Consider the following 23,163-nt stretch of genomic DNA (forward strand, 5'->3'; position numbering starts at 1 on the left):
TACACAAAATAGGGGACAAAATTATGCAATACTATAACTAAGGGGATACAGTTTTCCTCAAAAGTTATCATATTTGATACTGACGTTTTAACATGAGTTTTATTTATTTTTTAAATGATTTATGGGTAATCAAGTAGACTAAATCTAAGTTGCATCAGACCAGTAATGAATTAATAAGCAATGTTAATAACAATTTATAGAATTATCCTTACATTTAGGCTACTTTGTTAAAGATTTCACAGCAGCCAGGGGCGGATTTAGTGAATTGGGGGCCCCAGGCAAATATAGGAATGGGGCCCTATACATTTGCACACATTTACCTAGATCAACCCTCGAGGTCCTTTTTTGTTGTGATGCTTGCTGCTGCACAATGGTGCCACATTGTTGTGTCCAATGTTTCTACATTTTTTATGTACATGTTCTAATGGGATTCTTTAATTTACATTTATTCATTTAGCAGATACTTTTATTATTTCATGTTGTAGACCACGAAATAGCAATTGATTTACCGTTTTCTTAGTTTTAACATAAAACAAAATAAATTATAAAATGATAAACCTCACAACTGAAACTTTATATTTCTTGGATGAGTCAGAAGTATAAATTATTATATTATTTAAAACAGATTTATGTGAGTGAATATTCGCATTGGTCTGAACAAAAACTGCAGACTGGATTATTGAAAATGCACATTCATTCTCTGCCAGTAGGAGGTGCTTTTGGAGTCAGAAATATAGTGGTTTCCCCGGTAACAGCTCTAAACAAAACAGCTCAGCTCATAAATGGTACTTTATCAGGTAAAATGAAAATGTGAGTTACCAGCGTAAGCCTACATTTTATTTTAGTCATTTTAACTTAGGGCTGTCAATCAATTAAAATATATAATCACAATTAATGGCATGATTGTCATGAGTTAACTTGTGAATAATCGCAACTTAATTGCACATTTTTATCTGTTCTAAATGTACCTTAAATGAATATTTTCCCCATGGTTTCACAGACAAGGCTTAAGCTAGTCCCAGACTAAAATGCATGTTTGAGCTGTCTCAGCTGAAAATATCTTGCTCTGACATATCTTAAAACTCATTGTTCTGTGTCAATATGCACACCTGTAACACTTTCTTTTAAGGCATTTTTGTAATGCAAAAATTAATTTATGCAATAAATGTTTATTATTAGTGAAACCAGTTAACAGAGCATGAAGAGTAGACATGTTTCATAGGTCATAGATGTTTTTCAAATAACTTGTTCATGTCTATTAGACACATGAAAAAAAAGAAAAAGAAAAAAGAAATACTAGCTTCCTATTACTTCTCTTTCTTTGCACTGAGCACTTTACACAAACCTGTTTGCATTTTCGCATGACAGGGCAGCTCACTTCTGAACATGTAAAATGTACATTTATTATTTATTATTACATTTGTTTGCCTCTCTGTGCCACATACTGTATTTTGATGCAGCTAAATTCTCAAAACTGTTTTCATTGATACATTTGACTGTTTGTTGTCAGACAACGGGATGAATATGAAATAGTGACTGAAACGCGACCCATTAAGACTAACTAGCTATCCCTTCCGAGAAGTTAATCTGCGCAAAAATATATAATCGTGCCGTCGTCTGATAAAAATCAAATAGGCTACAGAATAGCTTGAAGACAATAGCTGTGCTGTGATTTCAGCTATACCTTATATGTAAAATTAGAGAAGCAACATATCAGTGTTTTAACTGAAAGCACAGCTCCTTTCAGCCGCGCGCTGAACGCAGAGAGAGAAGTGTGCGCGCGCTGGGAAAGAGGGACCTCGCGCTCGTGCGGCAGTCAGCTTTAGATGCATAGAATTTTATTTTGCTACAAGCTGGATACACAAGAAGCACGTTCCAACTCGGACGCGCAGACGAATGTCGTGCATAAACACCGTAAACAGCAAACCGTTCGCGTGTCCGCGCTTAATGCGCATCTCCTTTATGAAAAGCATTAGGGGGCCCTTGGCTTTTGGGGGCCCAAGGCAGTCGCCTACCTTTGCCTAATGGGTAAGTCCGGCCCTGACAGCAGCACATACTAAAGGGCCTTTTTTTTAATGAATTATCAATCCGAGGGCAGAATATAAGTAGGAAAGTGTGCACAAGAGGTTTTTGAGCAAAAGTTTTAATCATGTGGACAGCGTCATTTTAGAGTCGAAAAGTTTGAGAACCACCATAAAGGCTAGTCTCTTATATATTCTCAATTAAGAGGCCTCACTGGGAAGCCTCTAAAAATTTCCACCCGTGAGAAATAGAGCACCTTTCCCTTTAATTCGAATGCGTGCAGCAGCCAGTGCGCATGCGCACGAAAAGGTGCAACAGTGGCTGGAGAAAAACAACAACATTCATTGGAGCAAGGGTGGAACTTATGGCAGTGCGAGACGACACCAGATTTCACTGATCTATCCCCACCTCTGAGCCCCTTTCACTTCGGCTTAATCTGTAGATGGTGTCGAGCCCATGAACCTGGCCAGTCAGAGCGGAGAGGCCGGCTGCAGCCAGCTGCTCTTCGCCAACTTTAATCAGGATAACACGTAAGAAAAGACCCACGCTACTGCTGGCCTAACAGCGCATCTGATTCTGCACGACGACAGCACCATGTCGCAGTATAATCAGCGAATAACTTGCACTGCTGTCGTGGGAAGCTTCCCTCCTTATAATGGAAGCGCTTTCCTTGTGTCGTGTCTCATTTCTCAAGTGCTGTGCAAATAGAGTGATGTGATGATAAAGCGTGCTAACCAGCTAAAACACTCACTGATGTCATGCTTTCTGACTTTTAATTCGGTCTTTCTTAAGACGGTCGCACACGATGTGTTAATGCAGCTCTGTTTTAATAAATCAGCACCCAGTTTTTTCCTTTAAAGTAACGTTAACTCCAGACAGATTGACTCACGAGACTTGTAGCGCTAGCGCCCATGCTAACGAGAAAATTACATATTTGCTCTTCTGCGAAGCTTTATGTCAGCCTAATTGTGTGGAATCTTAAACACGGGATGTAAATTAACATTTGATTGTATATAAAATTTAGCAAGTGTTAAAGGAGTTGTTATCTGTGTGTTTAACGAAGTAACTTAGAAAGACAGCAATAGTAGCTTAACTGTTAGCAACCCCAGAGTAATAACCAATGACTTAAAACTGAGCTCTCATTTTGTGTTTTTTTTTTATGTCTGATTTAAAGCTAGCTCTCTGAAAGATAGTTTATATACTATTTTATTTTAAGAAAAAAAAAACTTTGTTTGTCTTTCCAAATTCAGTAACCAACGAACCAGCTGTCAAGTTAGCCAAAGCTTATTATTTAGTGTAACCGCTGGCTGCCAGTGTTTTTATAACTAATAACAGCTGCTACATATCACAACTATAGAAAGTAAACTACTTTAAAATAGTTTACTATCTCGTGGCTTTTGTATCTTGAAGTTCAAGCATGTCACATTACACCTCGAGGATTGCAAAATAGCCCTTTAGCACATTTGACCATCAGGTCAACAGCCTGTTTTAGTCATCAAGCAGACCAGTAGACCATGAAGAAGTGGATTTGTGTTTTAATCACTTACTGTAGCGTTTCATTAGTGTTACCTCTTTGCTTTCCAGATCCCTAGCTGTTGGTACCAAGTCCGGGTACAAGTTCTTCTCCTTGTCATCAGTGGACAAATTGGAACAAATCTATGAATGTAGTGAGTACTTTTTGTAGTAATTTAATGTCAGCCTTTCTTAAGCACGTGCGGTTATGAAAATCATATCTAGTATGGCTGCTTTAACCTCTGGCATGATACGAGTTGATTGAAGGGGCTGATAATGTCTTTATGCTCTCTCTGGAGGTCAGAGATAATCAGGGGTGTACAAACAGTGTGAAAAATGTGAGAGACCTCGAAAATGATTCAAACGGATAGTTCTGTTCCTGGATGCTGATTGGCAACATTCCAGCTGTGCTAAAATAGTATCTTTAGAGGCCAGCTTAATTTAGATGTCAGTAAACAATTATATCTTATAGTGTAAGGATGGCTATACAGTTCACTTAATAAAATAACATTTTAAATAAAAAATGTTGCATTATATTTCCATTATTTACTAATAATTGTTTTATTAAGGGCGTCAGCACTCAAGTACGTGTTGTAAGGCACAGCTGAAGGGCTTTCGAGCACACTTTGTGCCTTTTAGCAGTCCTAATCTTTGACTAAGTTCAGAATAAAGCCTGTTTTCCTCTCTGTTATTGTTTAATCTTCAAATAGTAAGGAGGCCGGATGTAGACATTTGAAAATATCCAGGGATTTGTTATTTTTGCTGTGTCCCTGTAGACCACATGTTCTCAAACGAGAGCCTCAGCAAACCTCCAAGGAGGATGCAGGATGGCTTACAAGTACCTAAATTAATAACCTAACTCTAATATCAGTTAAAATTCTAATAGTTTTTGTTATTGAAGAACATACAGTTCTTGAATATTATTTCATCACAAAGTGAATCATGGTTAATTAAATAAATAAATCAATACTCCCAGTTTCTGTACATAAAAATAGTTGAAAAAAAAAAAATCAAAAACAAGCAGAAATTAATTAATTAATTAATTAATTAGAGCAGAAATACTGAAACTATATTAGCTTCTATTATCGGGGAAGACTTTGAATAATAAATGGGGAGCCGTTGAGTTAAAAAGGTTGAGAATCTCTCCTGTAGTCCATTATAAATGTTTGCATGAGTGTAGTGCATAAGACGTGTTTTATATTCTCATGTATTTGTGCTCAGCTGACACAGAAGATGTGTGCATCGTGGAGAGATTGTTCTCCAGCAGCCTTGTTGCTATTGTCAGCCTTAAGGCACCTAGGAAGCTGAAAGTCTGTCACTTCAAGAAAGGGACTGAGATATGCAACTACAGCTACTCAAACACTATACTGGCTGTAAAGCTAAACAGACAGGTGAGTCAGCAAGCATCCATTTCCTGTGACGCGTCTTTACAATATTGTGTTTTATTCCAAATGATGAGACCGTATGCTGCAGTCTTGCTTTATTTCCACAGAGACTGATAGTGTGTTTAGAGGAGTCACTCTATATCCACAACATTAGGGATATGAAAGTACTACATACCATTCGAGAGACCCCTCCGAATCCTTCCGGTGGGTACTGCTGCTTGCCATCAGTGCATCATTGTTGTGTGATGTTTTTCCAGACTTTCATGGGGAAGTGCATGTAGCAGCTTCTTCTTTCAGAAAGATCTAGTGCTCTATTTATATTTGGGGAACTGAAAGCATAGGTTTCGGGGCGACTCGTTACTAATGGCCTTGCTGTTGTTAGTATTAGCCAGACAGATGTTTTATTCGTGATTATTAATATGTCACTAAACATTTATAGGACTATGTGCCCTGTCAATCAGTAATGACAACTGTTACTTGGCCTATCCGGGAAGTGCAACAATTGGAGAGGTACAAGTTTTTGACACGGTCAATCTGGTAAGTACTGTTTAGTTTCAACGTTTGCCGTAATTATGTTTTTAAGGGATTGTGTTAAACAGGGTTGGTCAGCATGTCTGTATGTGTGATATTTCTCCCCAGAGGGCAGCTAACATGATACCTGCCCATGATAGTCCGCTAGCAGCACTGGCATTCGATGCAAGCGGCACTAAATTGGCCACGGCATCTGAGAAGGTAGAGCGCTATGTGTGTGTGTGTGTGTTTGTGAGAGACACTCATTCAGACTATAATACAGTGGCTACAGTTGTTTGGTTGATAATGAAAATTAATAGTAGCTCCAGTTTTTTCTATTTCTTTTATGATATTTTCTAACTATATGCAGCACTGCCATTCAAATGTTTGGTGTTGATACTTTTTTATTTTTTTATGTTTATGAAAGGAGTTTATTATGCTCACCAAGGCCGCATTTATTTAATTTAAAAAAAATAAGAAAAAGCAGTTACATTGTGCAAAGTTATTAGAATTTAAAATATATATATATATATATATATATATATATATATATATATATATATATATATTTTTAAATGTAATTTATTCCTGTGTTCAAAGCTGAATTTTCAGCATCAGTACTCTGTTCTTCAGTGTCACATGATCCTTCAGAAATCATTCTGATGTCATGCTGATTTGCTGCTTAAGAAGCATTTCTTATTGTTATCAATGTTAAAACAGTTGTGCTGCTTAATATTCTTGTGGATACGTTTTTTAGGGTTTTTTGTTTCTTTAATGCAAAAGAAAGTTCAAAAGAACAGCATTTGTTTTGAAATAATCTGCAACATTATAAATATCTTGACTGTCACTTTTGAGCAATTTAATGTGTTCTTGATTAATAAAAGTATTATTTTGTTTTGATTGGTAGATTTTACATACTGACCTTCAAGATTAAAAGTGCTGAATAATAAATCAAGAGTTTTAGTTTTATTGTGTCCTTCCTAAAAAGCAACCCTCTTTTCTTGGTATTATTTAGGGCACTGTAATCCGAGTGTTCTCCATTCCAGAGGGCCAAAAGCTCTTTGAGTTCCGGAGGGGAGTAAAGAGGTAGTAAACTATATTACTGTATTGATACAAAACACCAAGAATCATCATAAGCACACAGAGTGAAAAAATGCATTTCCTTTGATTATCCCTCAACAGATGTGTGAGCATCTGTTCCCTCGCCTTCAGTATGGAGGGGCTCTATCTGTCTGCCTCAAGCAACACGGAGACGGTTCATATTTTTAAGCTGGAGACCCAGAGAGAGAAGTCAGTGTAATGATGCCCACTGAAATAAGTGGTTTTCCTGTGGAATTGTACATATTTATTTTTATTGCTAAAGCCTCCTTCTTTTTTTGTTTTGCAACCAACTCGTGTTTTTCCATCTTAGGCCTCAAGAGGAGCCTACTACTTGGACTGGATACTTTGGGAAAGTACTGATGGCCTCCACAACATATCTGCCTGCACACGTAACAGAGATGTTCTCTCAAGGAAGGGCATTTGCTACAGTCAGACTGCCCTTTTCAGGTCATAAGAACATCTGCGCTCTGGCCATGTGAGAAAACCATTCAATCTAGAGACTGTAGCTGCTATCAGGATCGATGTGTCTCTGATTATCTTGCTTGTGATTGGTTTCTAGAATCCAGAAGATCCCACGCCTGCTGGTGGCTGCAGCAGATGGCTATCTTTACCTATACAATCTGGACCCACAGGAGGGGGGAGAGTGCACACTAATGAAACAGCATAAGTGAGATCCAATGTTACCAAACTAAAGCAATCTATCAGTCTACTAGTCTTTACACTTTTTGTAAAAGTTTGGGGTTGTATTTTGAAAGGTTTCTGAAAAAATCTCTTATGCTCATATAGGCTGTGTTTATTTGATCAGTTATACATAAAAACAGAATTATTTTGAAATATAATTACAATTTAAAATAACTGTTTTAACAAAGTAATTTATTCCCGTGAAATATAAGTAAGCGGGATGCTTCAGAAATTGGTCTAATGTGCTGATTTGGTTGGAAACATTTCTTATCAATATTGAAAATTAATTTTGTGGAAACAGTGATCAGTTTTTTCAGGATTTTTTGATGAATAGAAAGTTTAAAAGAAAACCATTAATTTTGAAATAGAAATCTTTTGTATCATAAATATCTTTCCTGTCACTTCTGATCAATTTCATGCATCCTTGCTGAATAAAAGCATTCCTTTCTTTCAGAAAAATATCTTAGTGACCCCACAATTCTGAACGGTAATGTGTAGATACATAGAATATTTTTGTTGGTTATTGAGTATCCTGTACAATTTACTGTGAACCTAAAACAGTTGTTCCCAACCACACTGAAATCTCATTAGTCCTTAATCCCGCTCCATAGCTGAATGCTAAATGTCAAATATTTTCTAACTGGCTGTTTTTTTTTTTTTTTTTTTCTGTTTAGTTTAAATTAATCTCTTTTTGTGTTTTTTGTGTGCAGTAAAAACTGCATTTTTAATTTAAGGATTGCATTAAACCGTTTGTATTGTATCGTATTGTTTCTATCTAAAAAATAGTTTTTGATTGACACTGATTTAATTCCTCATGTAAATGTGTTTGGTCCTTTAGGTTAGATGGAAGTGCAGAGCCAGCGAATGAAATTCTTGAGCAAACATCTCACGACCGGCCGCTTGTGGCACAGACGTACAGTGCTGCTGTTGCCAAAGGTAAGAAGCATTCATTTTCACTCAAAGAATGAAAAAATGAAAATGTTCAAATGGCCTTGTATGGTTTTCATTGACTCAGGTTACACTGAGGATCAGGGGGCGGTAGGGGGTGCTGGAGTGGAGGATGACATGAACACCCTGCACCTGGACGAAGAGAACGAGCAGCCTCCGTTAATCCTGGAAACAGACTGAGCTGCTGCCAGTCGCGCCTTGGGGCGGAAGATGGAACCGACTGAGTGACATTGCAGAGGGGGGTTTCCTCCTCCGGTGCTGCTATGGACATGTGTGACCTGATAGAGAAAGGGATTAAAAGAGAGATCATTTTAAAGCAAGCCTAGCTGTAGCCTTATTCTGTCTGTTGTTGCGTATAGATGTTTCCCATCCCCCACCATTGTGGCTTTATAAAACCTGGTGAATTTTTCTTTGCTTCCTTCTTTCTTTTTTTAATGCCCAGTTATGTCCTTAATCAGACCAAAATATGAAATCCAAGCTGCAGGTGTCCCGTTTCTTAGCTTTGCATGTACATGTGCCAAGATTTAGAAATTCTAGAAAACCTTTGCTTTCATGTGGATGGTTCTGATGTGTTTGCTGACCATTTCTCCTCTTGATCTTTGACAAACACTTGTGTGTGTTTGTGCATTTGTGTCTTTTTTTTAATTGTGATTGAAAGCGAACTGGCTTGCGCTGCCTGCTATACGTCGTCACACAACTGTGCAGTGTCTGCGTTGTTGAAGTCCCTTACCAGTCATCAACATCTGTGGCTGTGCAATAGCACCAAGATGTGAGTATTGTCCTGTAATAACAATGTATATGACGTGTTAACATGACGGCCTGGTTACAATTACTGTTTGAACAGTGTTTTTAACAGGCTCAGAGGGTTGTTTTTAGTTTTATCTTGAATTACTGCATCTGTACGCACACATGCTTTACAATACTCTATTTTAATTAATCCCATGCCACATTAAGGGTAAACGGGCAACGTGGAGATCAAAACTTTCTTTTTGGCTTTGAATTACCCCTAGTGTCTTCATATGGCCTGATTTCTTTTGAAGACGTTTTATGGTTTTAAGTTACAAACACTTAAGTTACCTCAGTTGTAGAACTGATGACTGATGAAGGCGTTTAATGTATTGATTTGAGGGGGAACTAGCCTGTGATGAACGTGGTTTCAAGAGGCAGTTAGTCATCAACTTGTTTCTGGGACATTTTGTTTTATGAAAGAATGAATGAAGGAAGGAAGTTGAAGTCATGCCCTGTCTCTTTGATTTATTCTCAATACCAGCAGCTGATGATTGCTCATGAGCCTCATTTTAGGTAGGTCCCTATTTTGGAGGCCTTGTCCTTTGCAAAGAGAAAAATCTGAATATATTTCACTAAAACATCAATCTTTAGTGAAAAGTTGCAGCATTTAGCTTATAAATGGGGTATGTTCTCTTTAAGACATCCCTGTGGTCTGGCAGTTGAACCAGAACAGGTCAAATGTTTAATGTGATATCCAGGGTCCTTTTGAAAAATGAGAGGACCAGGGTTTATGAATGTGATTACCAAATATTCACAAAACGCAATGTTAGCCCGTGTGTCCAAATAGGCACACAGGGCACACAAACAGTATAGGCATTCAGAGATACTGCCTGAATTATTGGAGCTCTAAAGGATCTTGAGATAATTTGTATGCATGATTGTCTCTTGAGCATGTTTTGATGTTGCATATCAACAAATGTCAAGGTCAGTAATAAATTGACTTATGTTCTCATTAGCCAATGAGCCCTAATCCCCCAAGGCCACTTTAATCTGTTTTCTAATGATTTTTGTATGAAATGTAAATTGTTCCATATAAAGATTAAATAAATCCTCTGTTGAAAATGTTTTATTAACGTCTTTTTAGATTGTTTTCCCCATTCCATTCCTTTTTAAATTCAGTTTAGTGAGTGGTGTACTGATCTTTTATGTCCATTATACATCTCATAAATATTACATAGAATTGCATTGAAATTATGGAGTTAACACGGGAAGCATTCAGCATGTTTATTTTATTAGTTTCAGTTGCAGTTTATTAAAATCAAATGCAAGGTACCTGCACTAATTAAAGAAAAGCAATCTATGACCAGCATATAAATTCAGACAAAATTCAGTTTTTGGTACATCCAGAACCAGTTGGCTAAATTTCATCAGTATAAAATCCTTAAACCACTAGACAACTGCATTAAAAAAGATGCAAAGGCAAGCAATATGAACTGAGACATTTTGTTCTGATGTCTGCTATGTCTAGACAATCTTGAGGTCCTTCATTGCAGATTCAAGGGTCTGAAACATAGAATAAACAAAATAATTATAATCATCTTTATGCATTTTTGACTACTGCTAAGAAATTAAAATTATGAAATGCACAAAAGTTCAACAAGTACCTTTACATCCCAAATAGCCATGCCTCCATCCATACCAGTGGTGCAGAATTTGGCACATCGTGCTTTTCCTCCATTAAGAATTGAGATTTGGCTAAGAAGTGAACAAAAAATTGCATTAAAAGATAATAATGTCTATTGTTGTATATTCATGTTTTGATTTTAAGTATTTTCAGCACCACTAGTGGCAGCAAACAGAATTGTATCTGTTATTATAACATTTTAATATTTAACAGTCCATACTGTGGGGGGTGGAGCTATTTCACCAAAAAAAAGGCAGCGAGTGTTTGAAACTTGTTTTTAAACTCTTAGCATTCCAGCATTCCACCCATTGGACATTTTGCATTGAGTTAAACTTGACAGGAATGCTTTAATGCCACAGTGGATCAGAAATGACAGACTTGAAAGACTTATTGAATAGGCCATACCTGATGCTGTTCTTGTGCAAAGACTCCAGGACAGCTTCTTTGCTGTCAGTGGTGGCTTTCTTATCCAGGTTCTGGAAGCGTTCTCTGGCTGTCATGCCCTTCTGAGCACTCTGTTTTGGCACGTCAAGTTTCCCTCCAAAAGACAAGGCTGCTTTGTTCGAATCATAGACAAACAACACAGGGTAGCAGTCATGGCCCTGAAAAAGATATGAAAATGAGGAGACAGTCTAAACAGATTACTTTGGCATCAGAGCCTGACATCTGAAGATACTTACAGCTGCCACTAGGCTGTTCTCAGTAATGAAAGTCACACACAGAAGAGGCAAGGTTTCTGAAGTCAGACTGGCGCAGCTGTCGAGATGAAAGGAAATGATTTGGCAAATATGGTTTTTAAAGCAAAGTTTGTGCAGGGTCAGATTTGAAAGGCAGTACTCACACAGCAGTCTTTCCTCCCTCAGCCACTGCCACGGTGCTGTCATGGCTGGCCCAGGCCACACGATTCCCACTGTCTGAGAAACAAACACCGTGTACCCATCCTGCAGTTCCAGTAGATTCGAACATGACCTCTCCAAAGGGCATTTTAGAGCCCCACGCTGTTGGAGCAGGCTTCTCTTCTACTTCCTTTATGTAAGCAGAAAAGATCCTGGATGGGGAATTAACAAATGGGAAGTTCACATTACAGTCATATTCATAAAAGAGACTAATGCAATAATAATGCAGATAAGATTTAACCTAACCTGCATTTAAAGTCACATGATCCAGCTGCCAAAAGGACATTATTGGGGTGCCAGTCCAAACAAAGGATGGTGGAGCGGATGGGCTTCTTAATGTGCTTGCACACCCACCTAGCATAATAAGACATAACTTTAAGCATCTTAGATACACCCAATAAAAACAATTGATTAGTCTGTGTTATTTGACAGTAACGAATGCCAGCTGAAATGATCAAATGTAGCTCATAATACAGTTTGGTAAGCCTAGCTCTGGTCCTCAAATTGAGCAGGAGTGTTGGTATAACAGTCAGCACTGGGATTTTTCACTAGTATTTCTCTGTAATTTCTGCAGGTTACATAGTTTTGCCAGTGGGTGGTGACAAGTGACAAGTATCTTTATAAGTGAGTCACAGAGTCATTCATTCATATAATTTGCTCCAACCACTGGATGCTTCTCAATTAGAAGGTTGCATATCTTTGTGAGGTGATTCATTCAGGAATTAAACAAGTGACTTTTGCTAAATTCAGAACAGCATACTATCATATGTATTACTTTTACCATATCTTTTCACAGCAGGAATAATAAGAATAGTATGGCAGTATGTGGTTCAAAGTCCCTTTCAAGGATTATTTTATATATTTCTGTAGTCTTTGTTCCGAATTCAGCACGTATGAGTGATTCATTAAATCATTCACTCAACTGATTATTATTATTATATATATATTCCAGGAACTAAGTGCAGGCTACTGAATTCTGAACAGCATACAACCATTTTAATACTTTTATCATATCTTTGCATGGCAGAAATAACAAGAGTAGTATGCTAGTATGGGGTTCTGAATACAGCACATATTGAGTCATATTAACATATTAACATTAACATAACTGATTATATTTAAAATAATAATAATAATTTAGTTACTAAACAAGGAGCTGTATGTATGAGTGAGTCATTAAATCATTAATTCAACTGAATCATTCAAAAGCACTGAGTGATTCAGGGATGAAACAAATGAGTGAGTCATAGAATCATTCATTCAACTGATTCCTTCAAAACTTCATTTAGCACCGCCACCAACAAATTTATCGGTACATTCCGCTTGGCCTTTGTTTGTCTATTCTCCCTCCACCAATGAAATCGTTCTTGTGACTTGTATCTAAAAAGCTATTCATTATTATATTAGTGTTTACTGTATTAAAGCAATATCACATTCGCGCTGTTGGTCTAACAGCAAGAGTATGAATGCCTAAGATTGGACTACATACCAACAGCACGAAGTTAAATGGTAACTTGATCGGCTCAATGATATCACATCACATGAGTTAATGTGTAACGTGTAACCTGTAATCCAATGACTGAATGTGACGACTAAAGATTCAATGCGGTTGGTGAGTACCAGCATCCTCTGCTGCATTAAACCAGGTCAGTTAAAAATAAGAGAGAGCCCATCTGCCTCATAACATAAGTAGATTAACATTTCTGCCAGAAAAGGCTCACTATCCATCCATTTCTCCTGTCTGATGTGATGGTACTCACCAGTCATTATCCTGCTCAAAATAGCAGACTGAGATCAGACGTGAGCCACTGCCCACTGCAAACTTGTTTTCTTTAGGAGACCATTTCACACAGCGGGCGGCACGGTTGATCCTGAGAATGACCAGGGTGGGCTTCCATGCATCTCCCTTTAGGGTCCAGACGTACGCATTACGGTCAGTGCCACAGGTCACGATACGATTGCTCTCTGGGGCCCAGTCAATGCCTGGGTGATGAGGAAACAGACTGGATTAGATGGCGTTGGTCACATTAATGCTCTGTGGCTGTGTAGGTCAGATGAACCTTCTAGACTTACCAGTAACCTGGCCATTGTGCTCCTTCAGCACATGGATTTTGTTCCAGTTGCTTCCTTCTTTCTTGTAGATATGGACTTCATGGTTATTAGGACACATTGCAATTTCTAAAGAAAACAGGAATCCAGTGTATAAAATATTCAACACAAGCATATGACAAAAATACTTTGGCTTAATGGATTGGATAACAGCCTAAATATTTTAGTAGCAAGTACTTGTTTATTCAAGGTTTATTAGTGCCACTTTTCTATGGCCACCATAACTCAACTGATAAATAATATCTGTATAACTATGTGGATTGTTGAGGAGAGGTTGGATTTATGATGGTGGGATATATTTAGTCTGGCGTACAAAAAAGTAGGTGAAAAGTTCCCATAAACTATCATTGAAATGGACCCCACTGCCACTCTTTCGGAGCAATGCAGACCCATCTGAAGTGCCCTGGCAACCACCTGCAACACCTTAATATTATAAGTTTAAGCCTGCAAACATAATATGTTTCTTCAGAATAGTGCTAAATAAAATGGGCCTGTCCCAATACCCACACTACTTTGGAGGCTATCAAATGTGCATCAAATAATTTGCTAGATGTAGAGGAAAATTTTCTAGTGTAAGTTAAATTAATTAGATAATGCATATAATGTGGTAGAAAATGTAAAGTGTTTATTTTATTGGTGCTGAGATGTGTAATTTGTAAAATGTTTTCAACTGCATTTTTTGTAACTTAATTAGGAGCTCCAGAATTAAATTGTGCATTAGTAGGGACTACTGAACATATATTAATAAATTTATTTTAAAGTGCAATCTATCTGAAAATCTAAAAGTATAATTTAAGCTCTGTAAAAAGTTTACTTGCATTTTATGTTCTGCATATAAACTTGCAGTCTACACACTAACATGAACACTTGGGCCTAATATTGCAAGTACGTCACGTAAGCAGCAAGTGGTCAAATGCAAAGGCTGCTAGTGTGGGTACTGGGAACAGGCCAACGCTGGATTCTGACAGAGCCTCTATTTCCCGCTACAGCAGATGTGCTCAAACATTTTTCATAGGTGAGCTAGAAAACGTTCATTTTTTTAAAAGCAGCAGTTAAACCTAAAATCATTCTCAGCCGTCTCGTTTCCCTGCTCTGCGGTCTGCTGAAGACGTACGGCATCAGCAACAAAGCACCATTCATGGTAAAACAGGAAGTCTGGGGGGAATTAGTCATTACTGCTTCTCTCATCAGCATGGAAAGAAAAGCAGGGCGGCAGCAGTGAAAAGACACAACTTTGTCTTTATATTTTTGCTCTTTTAAGACGGTTTTTAAACTCTTAAATAAAACAGCCCTGAATGATTTGGATTTTTGAAAGCACTTCACTTTGATGCTGAAGGATTCTAACTGGCATCATAAACCACATAGCCTAAATACAAGTGTGCACGTGGCATGCATGTTCATCTATGTATTTGTACAGTTCCAGAAGGGTATGCAGCTTTTCATCCAAAATGTAGTTTTCGTCAGAACAGTATAGACTTTCATTAAGGAGCCTGATGGGCTCTCAAGGGCCAAATGGGCGTTCACAGGACAATTTAAAACTCTAATAAATGTTAAAAGTCACGTAATACGGGTAACAAGACCATCTCTGTGAAGAAATGTTAAACATTAGTTTAAGTCTCATCAGACTCTCTTCAGAAGAATCCTCAAGAGACAAATTTGCTGCATGATCAGATAAGCTTTGGAGACAGAATCATTTGTGTATTCAGCAGTGATGCTCCCACATGATTGCTGAAGGATATCTTTAGCCCTAGCCACTGGGAACTGCTCCAAAGACGTAAGGGATGCTGCGAGTGTGAGAACTTACGAGTTCGGTCCTTGTTCCAGGCATGGCAGCTGATAGGTTCAAGAAGAAAACTGTGATAAGACATGGCTGCTTTTTCCTGCAAATTAAATTTGAGGTAATTTTGAGATGAAATGGTAAAAATGATGTTTAATCAAACTACTGAAACATGACTGTTTGTTCACTTCCGTAGACTTGCTTCTAAAATGGAGAAGTTTAGAACTTCCTATTAAAATTTCTTTCCGGGTTTTTGACTCATCTCAGTTATACTTAAAACAAAAATCAAACAAGTTTTCCCTCCCACAATGTTTGTAGTAAATTAAAACAAGACCAGAAAGGATTGTGACAAAGCCAGATGCTCCACTTTCAAGAAAAACACACAAAAAACCTCTACTATCTTTCATAGTTTCTGTTTAAAACATAACGGTTCTCTCTGCTGAGGGAGTTTGCAGCAATGTGAGGTAGTAGACCATGTAAAATCTCTCACTACAGCTAAAAAGTCACCGAAATACTGAAACATGCTTTCTAGTTGTCATTCTGCATGTTAGTGCATGTTAGTCAGGCACAAACACCAGCATAACGAAACTACAGTCTGCTTCACATCTGAAAAAAAAAAATCTCCCAAATTCAGATAAACAAAACCATATGTTTTTCTACTTACCCAGGAAACCGTAAAAAACTGAGAGATGTGGGGGGGTTGACAAAGTCTGCAAATGAAGCCTGAGTTCGTGGACTCTGAGCAGTCAACACAAACGCTGGCTTTGCTCTGAATGAACTAAAGTATTTCCTTAGTCGTTTTTCTCTCCGAATATGCACTACTTCCCCTTCCTTGTTAGAAACATATAAGCATTTCCTTGTGTGGGCGGCTGTCTGCTGGTGAGGAGGGTTTGTAGTTCAACTCCCCTTCACATTCTCTTCACTTGCATGTTTTTAAACCCTCCGTCTGCAAAGCTGATTTATGGTAACTTACTTATTGGAATCTTTACATGAACTGTAATAATTTACAGGAACCGTTACATTAAAAAAAAACTGTTTAAACCAAACTTGGGTTGCAGTCTGAGAGCTGTTTATATCTAGTAGCATACGAAAACCAGTCAGTGACAAAGGCATTGAATCAAACAGAAAGAGACGACATTTGAGCATGTTGTGTAGTATACGTCATTTATTTCTAGCAGACCATTTACATAAAATTCTCCTTTTAATTTAACTCCTTTCCGGATCCCCTTGAGACCCAGAACATTTTAATCAACCATCACACACTGCTGGAGTGCCAGCTTTGGCATAGTTTTTTTTTTTTTTTTCTTAAAAAACAAACAAAGAAAACAAAGATCCTAACCCCTTTTTCCATTAGTGTTTTTTTTTTTTTTCGTTTTTAAGAGTGTCATACACCAGTACCCACCACTGCTCAGTGCTTTTCTTTTTTTTACTTAAAAACTTTCAGAAGTGTTATTGGAAATCTCCTTGTTAGTCTTCAAGCTGCATTGCTTGTGCTGTGTCATGCTAGTTCGTGAGAGTCTTACATGATCCGCAGGCCTTGGATTGAAGACTCTAAGGTCTGTGGAAAGAATTAAGTAAACATGGTCATAATTCTAGTTAACCAATGGATAAAACAGAAGCAAGTTAATGGCATGAAAAGTTTGGCGCAATTTTGAAAATATTAAATACAAACCTTGAAATCCCATATGGTCATTGCTCCGTCAATTCCTGTAGTGCAGAATTTGCGACAATCTCTTTTGTCTCCTTCGTATATAGACACTTGGCTACAAAGTTATAAAGAAAAATTGTAAATGGTTACGCACAATTTTTATAATAATGATGATAATTTATATGCAAAGTTAGGGCACAGTAAGACTTTAAATATTTTTGAAAGTCTCTTATGCTCACAAAGGCTGCGTTTATTTGACCAATACAGTAAAAAAAAAATTATACAGTAATACAGTGAAACTATTGTTTTAAAATGATTTGATTCTTCTGATGTTAAACCTGAATTTTCAGCATCATTACTCCAGTCTTCAGTGTCACATGATCCTTCAGAAATAATTCTAATATGCTGATTTACAGGTTCAGTAACATGTCTTATTTTGTGCTGCTTTATGTTTTTGTGGACACCAGGATTTTTTGATGAATAGAAATTTCAAAAGAACAGCATTAATTTGAAATGGAAATCTTTTGAAACATTGTAATCGTCTTTACTGTCATTTTTGATTAATTGAATTCATTTCTTTTGGGAGAAAAATGTCTTACTGACCACAAAATGTACAATTTGGTAGTGTATATATAATTTTCAAATAATGTTTGCCCTACGTGATGCTGTTCTGATGCAGGGTTTCTAGGGTGCTATTGCGGTCCTCAGTGGTGGCCCTCTTGTCCATGTTGCGGAAGCGCTCCATGGCAGAAATGTTGCGCTGGATGCTCTGCTTTGGAATGTCCAGCTTGGATATGAAGGTCAAGTTTCCACCATCATCAAAACTGAACAGCATAGGGCAGCAATCATGACCCTGGCGGAAAAAAAACAACTCTACATAAGGTCCCGAAAAAAGGCAATCGCCTCTAAAGTACAGCACAACAAACAAGTTTCAACCAATAAAAAAACAAAAGGCTCTTACTGCTGCCACAATGTTGTTCTCAGAAACAAAAGTCACACTCAGGAGAGCAAGGAATTCTGTCTTTAACTGGCTTGGCCTGCAAAACAGAAGTGTGCTATCAGTCATTAACAAGCATGATTTATTACAAAAAGTCATAACTGATTTTTTTTCTTCTAAACACACCAACCAATTCCAATACTCACGTTGAGCTTACTGTGGGGTCCACTACAGTGACAGTGCTGTCATGGCTGACCCAAGCCAGTCTGTTCCCACTGGCTGAGAAACAGACGCTGTGAACCCATCCTCCACTTCCTGCCCCGCCAAACTCTGACATCACCTGCCCAAAGGGCATCTTGGACCCCCACGGGGTTGGGGCTGGTTTCTCATCCACCTCCTTGATGTACGCAGAGAATACCCTAAGAAACAAACATGCAAGTATGATTCAGAGCACAAAACGTTTATTTCTGACATTCACATTGAGGGCTAACAAGCTTCAATATGCACACTCACCTGCATTTGAAGTCACATGACCCAGCTGCCAGAAGCACATTATTTGGATGCCAGTCTAAACTGAGGACAGTTGAACGGATGGGCTTCTTGATGTGTTTACTAACCCACCTAAAATAATAAAAAATACATAATATACATAGACATATATATATATATATACATACAGTCACAGGACCAATATATCAGCTGTGACCTACCAATCATTTTCAGACTCAAAGTAGCAAACGGATATGAGTCGCGCTCCACTACCAACAGCAAACTTGTTCTCAAGCGGGGACCATTTCACAAACGTGGCAGCACGGTTGATCCTGAGAATAACAAGGGTGGGTTTCCACATGCCGTCCTTTTGACTCCATACATAAGCATTACGGTCAGCTCCACAGGTCACAATACGATCACTTTTAGGAGCCCAATCAATGCCTGGAAAACCACAACAAAAACAACGGTCAACTGGCCATTTCAACAATGTTTGTGAGGAATTTAAAAATGTCACAGTCATCTTAGAAATTCAGTTTACAGGGACTTTTTTTTCACCTGTGATGTGCCCATTGTGTTCTTTTAATTCGTGAGCCTTCACCCACTGATTTCCACTTTTCTTGTATATGTGGACTTCATGGTTGTTTGGACTGATAGCAATTTCTGTAATTGAAAAACAATGCATGAGATGAGGCATGGACACAGACAACATCGATGAATAAATGACAATGAAAATCTTTCTTACGGGTCCTGTCCCGGTTCCACGCATGGCACGTGATGGGTTCCAACAAAAACTGGTGCAGCGACATCGTCTTCAAATAACGTGCACCTCTGCCTGAAAAGAGACGCAATTACGTTTGACTGATGTGCCAGTAATGTAAGAACTTTGATTATACTGATTGGTCGAGTTGTGTTCAACGGTTTCGATAAGTGCATTTATTCATTACCGGATGGTTTATACAAAGCAACTTAAAAATGAGGAATTTAGTATAAAAACACTATAATTTTCCCAGTTGCCAAGACAAACACATGCAGGGTTTCTCTCACTAGTGTTTGTGCAGGAGCGATTACGAACACTAGGAGGACCGACCCACTCATACAGGCGGATCCAGTCCGGTTCTGATTGGTGACACGCAAAGCTCGATGGTTTGGCTTCTTTTTTTTTTTTTTTACTATTTTACTTGTAGAGAACACATATAGGAACTAACTGATCAACTTTAGTTTGAAACGCATGTCAATTTACAGTAGTTACATGCTTATTTTGAGTTTAATTTAAAAAAAAAAAAAGTATCAAATTCGCAATCGTGGATAATAATGCACTCTGGATTCAGTTGATAAATAGCTTAATTAGTGTCAGAAACTATGAAAAAACCCATCACTGACAAACTGGCAAGCTGGGTCTAAATCACATCCATCGGTAAATGTGCTCTGTTTTTCGTCCGTGATCATATACTAAAGCAAAATTTGTTTGTTCAACCAGCAAAACCTGATGACTGCTGTCAGTCCCCTGTTTTAGGGCGTGGGTGAGGCAGATCATCAATATCTGATGCCACAGGCTTCTGTTCGCGAGCTGCCCGCCTGCTACATTAGCCGACAGCTAACGCGAAAATAACAGATTACATGCCTGAAAAAAATACGCAGAAAGCCGGAAAAGAGACTCCGGGTTTAAAGCTAATGGTCTGTAGTACCTTATACAGCCGTGGACACTGTTTTAACGCGAGTGAATTCACAGAAATGTTCGTGGTCTGTTAGATTTGAGGATAAGGAAGGCCTTGCTCAAGTTTGCGGTCTGTTGTAATTTTTGGTGTCTTGGATTTTGTTTTAAGCTGGGCGGAGCTTACATGAATATTCATGAGTTTCCTGTTTCGCGTTAAAGCGTCTCTGATAATATTAGTACGTTGTCACTGAAACATAAACGATTTTCAAAAAGGTATGTTTTAGCCTAGAATGACATTATGCTTAGTGTATTGTTGTTTTTATTACTATTGTTAATATGCAAAATAATTTAAAGATTGTGATTGTCGTAATGATTTACCTGATGTAGGCTACGCTCCAAATGAGCCTACAACAATTAAGCATTTTTATAATATTAAGAGTCCCTTAAAATGTGTCGTTTAATAACTGTTCCAAAATGTATCTGTTGTGCCATAATAAAATGTATGATGATTATTCTGTCATTCCTAATCGTTTGCTCAATCATTCAAAAAAATGTTTTTAATAACAAAGCAAAAGATGAATTTTTTTTTAATGCACACATGAACTGGAATATAAACATTCTTAATCTCTGTATTTATTTCTTTATTTGTCTAAAAAATATACATTTAGTAGATAAAATGCACTATATAGTTAAACAAAAGTGTACAAATGTCTTTATACACTTTATTATTGTATTTAATCATATACACATTGTGGTGCACTTGACAATCATTTTGGACTCAAATGTGTATTGGTCAAGTTTTGAAATCCACAACCTTGCAGTACTTTAAATTTTTTTTGCTTATTTTCTACAAACTTATAACAATTAAAATGTTTTGTAGTTTAATAGAAAGTGGCTATATCAAAACATACAGTAATTTGTATATTTTCATTTCAAAGATAAAAGTAGATTGCTTTTGCTGAATAAAGACTTCAACTGATTCGGTGTTAAAAGTTTTATTAACCGATGTGGTGAAGACATTACATAAATGACATTTACTACACACCTGTATAAATATAAAATACATGGTCATGTTTTTAAAAAAAAAAAAAAAAAACAGGTGAAAGCTACACAAGGATGTAACAACTTGTATATGTGTTCAGGGATAGGCCTACTGATCAACATAAGCAAGCACATGTTATATGACTTCTGTTTTTAAGTAAATTATTAAATACATTATTAAAGTAAATTCCTAGTATGAACAAGAAATGGCAAACAGAAATTTATGCACCATGAACAAACTCAATGAAATCAGTCTAAATGTTGGGAGAAGAAACATGCTTCCAAATCAATGGGATCATATTGTTTTATACCACTGCAGAATAAGCCATTCAAGAATGACCCACATGTTTTTAATATTAGTGGAATATCCACCAACATGAACTTTTTTTACAAAACCCTTTATCCATGAAACATGTTTTTATTAGGTTGTGCTTGGTTTGATTACCTTTGATTATCTTGATTTCAAAAGTGTGGATTTTAGGAACAAAATGTAGTAAAACTTTAAAACTGGTTAAATAATACAACATTTGTATCAAATAGTAGGCTATACAAGTTTTTTTTATTTTGCATATGATTTGTTTAACTATTACACTGATAAAGTACACATCCACCATCCCCTGCATCAGATAAAAAAGCAAAAGTTAATTCTGAGAACGTTTACGCATGTCTTCATCTATGTGTGCAATAGTGGCCTCATATATAACTTGACAAAAATATAAGTCTCCCCCATTAGAAGAGCTTGTAAGCTATAGGAAAAAAATAACAGGCAGAAGTGCAAGTATCAAACTCTGCTGATTTTGTAACAGATATATTAATTACAAACAAACAGCTTCTCCACATGAACTGTAGGATGTCATGCACTTCCATGTTGACACCTTTTTTAAGGGAGAAAAAAAAGTTAAATAGTTGTTACTACATAAGAGTCTTTATATCGTTCTTCATTTCTCACCTTACAGTCTTACAATACAGTGAGCAAGTTTGTGCCACCATATGCTACACAACTTCAAATGACATACTTTTCATAGCAAAACAGAGGAATATGAGAAAATATTTAACAGCTACTGGCCCATTTACTTGTAGCGTATTCTAACGATAGGCTGCTTCTGGGAAATCAGTGGCTGTAATCGTTGAGTAAACATTTAAAAACTGCAAACAATAACATTTTGTGCACAAACGAACAATTATATTCAACATTTGCTTATCTTCGTTAGAAGCTGAAACGTAATTAACCTACCTTGTTGAACAGTTTTTGTGATCCGGTGAAAAACGTACTAATATTATCAGAGACGCTTTAACGCGAAACAGGAAACTCATGAATATTCATGTAAGCTCCGCCCAGCGTCACCGAAAATCTCAGACCACCGAATATTTCAGAACACCGGCTCAGTCCGCTCCCTGCTGTCGGAAAAAGGCATGACACGGGCCTCATTTAAGTTACCTGAACCGATGCTCCGCTTCTTGAGGAAATGCTCGCGAGGATGTTGTCTCTCGGGTGTTCACTTGGTGGACGGACTTGAATTCGCGGACTCTGGACAGTCGACACGAATTCACTCCGGCTGCTCTCTTCTCGCTCCCTGATCTGGGCCTGTCAAGGAATCCAGGAAATGGCACGCAGCTCAGCGCGCATGCGTACGCACTGCAAACGGTGGGCGTGTCCGTGTGCACTCAGCGCAAGTCATTCAAGACAAATAGTGAGGGCTGGCACTGTACGAGCAGGCCACCGTTCAAAGGACTGTTCAGCTTTTGATATTAGGCGGGATAAGATTGATCAAATGAAAATTATGTCATCGATTACTCACTCTCATGTTGATTCAAACCCGTAAGACCCTCGTTCATCTTTTTTTGGGGGTGAACTATCCCTTTAAGTGTTACATATATGCATACAGGCTACACTACCATTCAAAAGCTCGTGGTCAGTAAATTTTTTAATAAATGAATACTTTTATTCCGCATCAGATTGATAAAAAGGTCAAGTTAAGACATTTACATTGTTACAAACGATTTATATTTCAAATAAATGCTGTTCTTTTGAACTTG

The 23,163-nt window shown here is 37.5% G+C and overlaps 3 protein-coding genes across 5 annotated transcripts; 1 reads left to right on the forward strand and 2 right to left on the reverse strand.

Annotated features, from left to right (window-relative positions):
- The first annotated feature begins 2,328 nt into the window (after nucleotides 1-2,328).
- Nucleotides 2,329-10,017, forward strand: wipi2 (WD repeat domain, phosphoinositide interacting 2). 2 transcript variants are annotated; one of them, XM_042720133.1, is made up of 12 exons: nucleotides 2,329-2,552; nucleotides 3,607-3,689; nucleotides 4,756-4,925; nucleotides 5,027-5,123; nucleotides 5,359-5,456; nucleotides 5,559-5,651; nucleotides 6,445-6,515; nucleotides 6,612-6,725; nucleotides 6,841-7,005; nucleotides 7,090-7,197; nucleotides 8,050-8,147; nucleotides 8,227-10,017. In XM_042720133.1, the coding sequence occupies exons 1-12, from the start codon at nucleotides 2,479-2,481 to the stop codon at nucleotides 8,337-8,339; spliced, it is 1,284 nt and encodes a 427-aa protein (XP_042576067.1). In that variant the 5' UTR covers nucleotides 2,329-2,478; the 3' UTR covers nucleotides 8,340-10,017. The 2 variants fall into 2 exon arrangements, with proteins under 2 accessions (XP_042576067.1, XP_018923760.2); XM_019068215.2 differs by having other exon boundaries at nucleotides 2,330-2,552; nucleotides 6,612-6,719.
- A 141-nt stretch (nucleotides 10,018-10,158) lies between these two features.
- arpc1b (actin related protein 2/3 complex, subunit 1B) lies at nucleotides 10,159-16,175 on the reverse strand. The gene is made up of 10 exons (XM_042720136.1): nucleotides 16,019-16,175; nucleotides 15,382-15,457; nucleotides 13,542-13,646; nucleotides 13,229-13,451; nucleotides 11,715-11,822; nucleotides 11,414-11,620; nucleotides 11,253-11,328; nucleotides 10,978-11,174; nucleotides 10,553-10,643; nucleotides 10,159-10,451 (listed from the first exon to the last, which is right to left on the reverse strand). The coding sequence occupies exons 2-10, from the start codon at nucleotides 15,443-15,445 to the stop codon at nucleotides 10,413-10,415; spliced, it is 1,110 nt and encodes a 369-aa protein (XP_042576070.1). The 5' UTR covers nucleotides 15,446-15,457; nucleotides 16,019-16,175; the 3' UTR covers nucleotides 10,159-10,412.
- Nucleotides 16,176-16,499: 324 nt separating this feature from the next.
- On the reverse strand, nucleotides 16,500-22,742 carry LOC109050656 (actin-related protein 2/3 complex subunit 1A). Of its 2 annotated transcripts, none has more exons than XM_042720134.1 (10): nucleotides 22,565-22,742; nucleotides 19,174-19,263; nucleotides 18,987-19,091; nucleotides 18,650-18,872; nucleotides 18,453-18,560; nucleotides 18,146-18,358; nucleotides 17,964-18,039; nucleotides 17,662-17,855; nucleotides 17,027-17,117; nucleotides 16,500-16,912 (listed from the first exon to the last, which is right to left on the reverse strand). In XM_042720134.1, exons 2-10 carry the CDS (start codon nucleotides 19,235-19,237, stop codon nucleotides 16,874-16,876), a joined length of 1,113 nt encoding a protein of 370 aa, XP_042576068.1. In that variant the 5' UTR covers nucleotides 19,238-19,263; nucleotides 22,565-22,742; the 3' UTR covers nucleotides 16,500-16,873. The 2 variants fall into 2 exon arrangements, with proteins under 2 accessions (XP_042576068.1, XP_042576069.1); XM_042720135.1 differs by lacking the exon at nucleotides 22,565-22,742 and adding an exon at nucleotides 20,117-20,182.
- Between the last annotated feature and the right edge of the window lie 421 nt (nucleotides 22,743-23,163).

The sequence above is a fragment of the Cyprinus carpio genome, chromosome B3 (assembly GCF_018340385.1).
Source record: "Cyprinus carpio isolate SPL01 chromosome B3, ASM1834038v1, whole genome shotgun sequence".
NCBI classification, from domain to species: domain Eukaryota; kingdom Metazoa; phylum Chordata; class Actinopteri; order Cypriniformes; family Cyprinidae; genus Cyprinus; species Cyprinus carpio.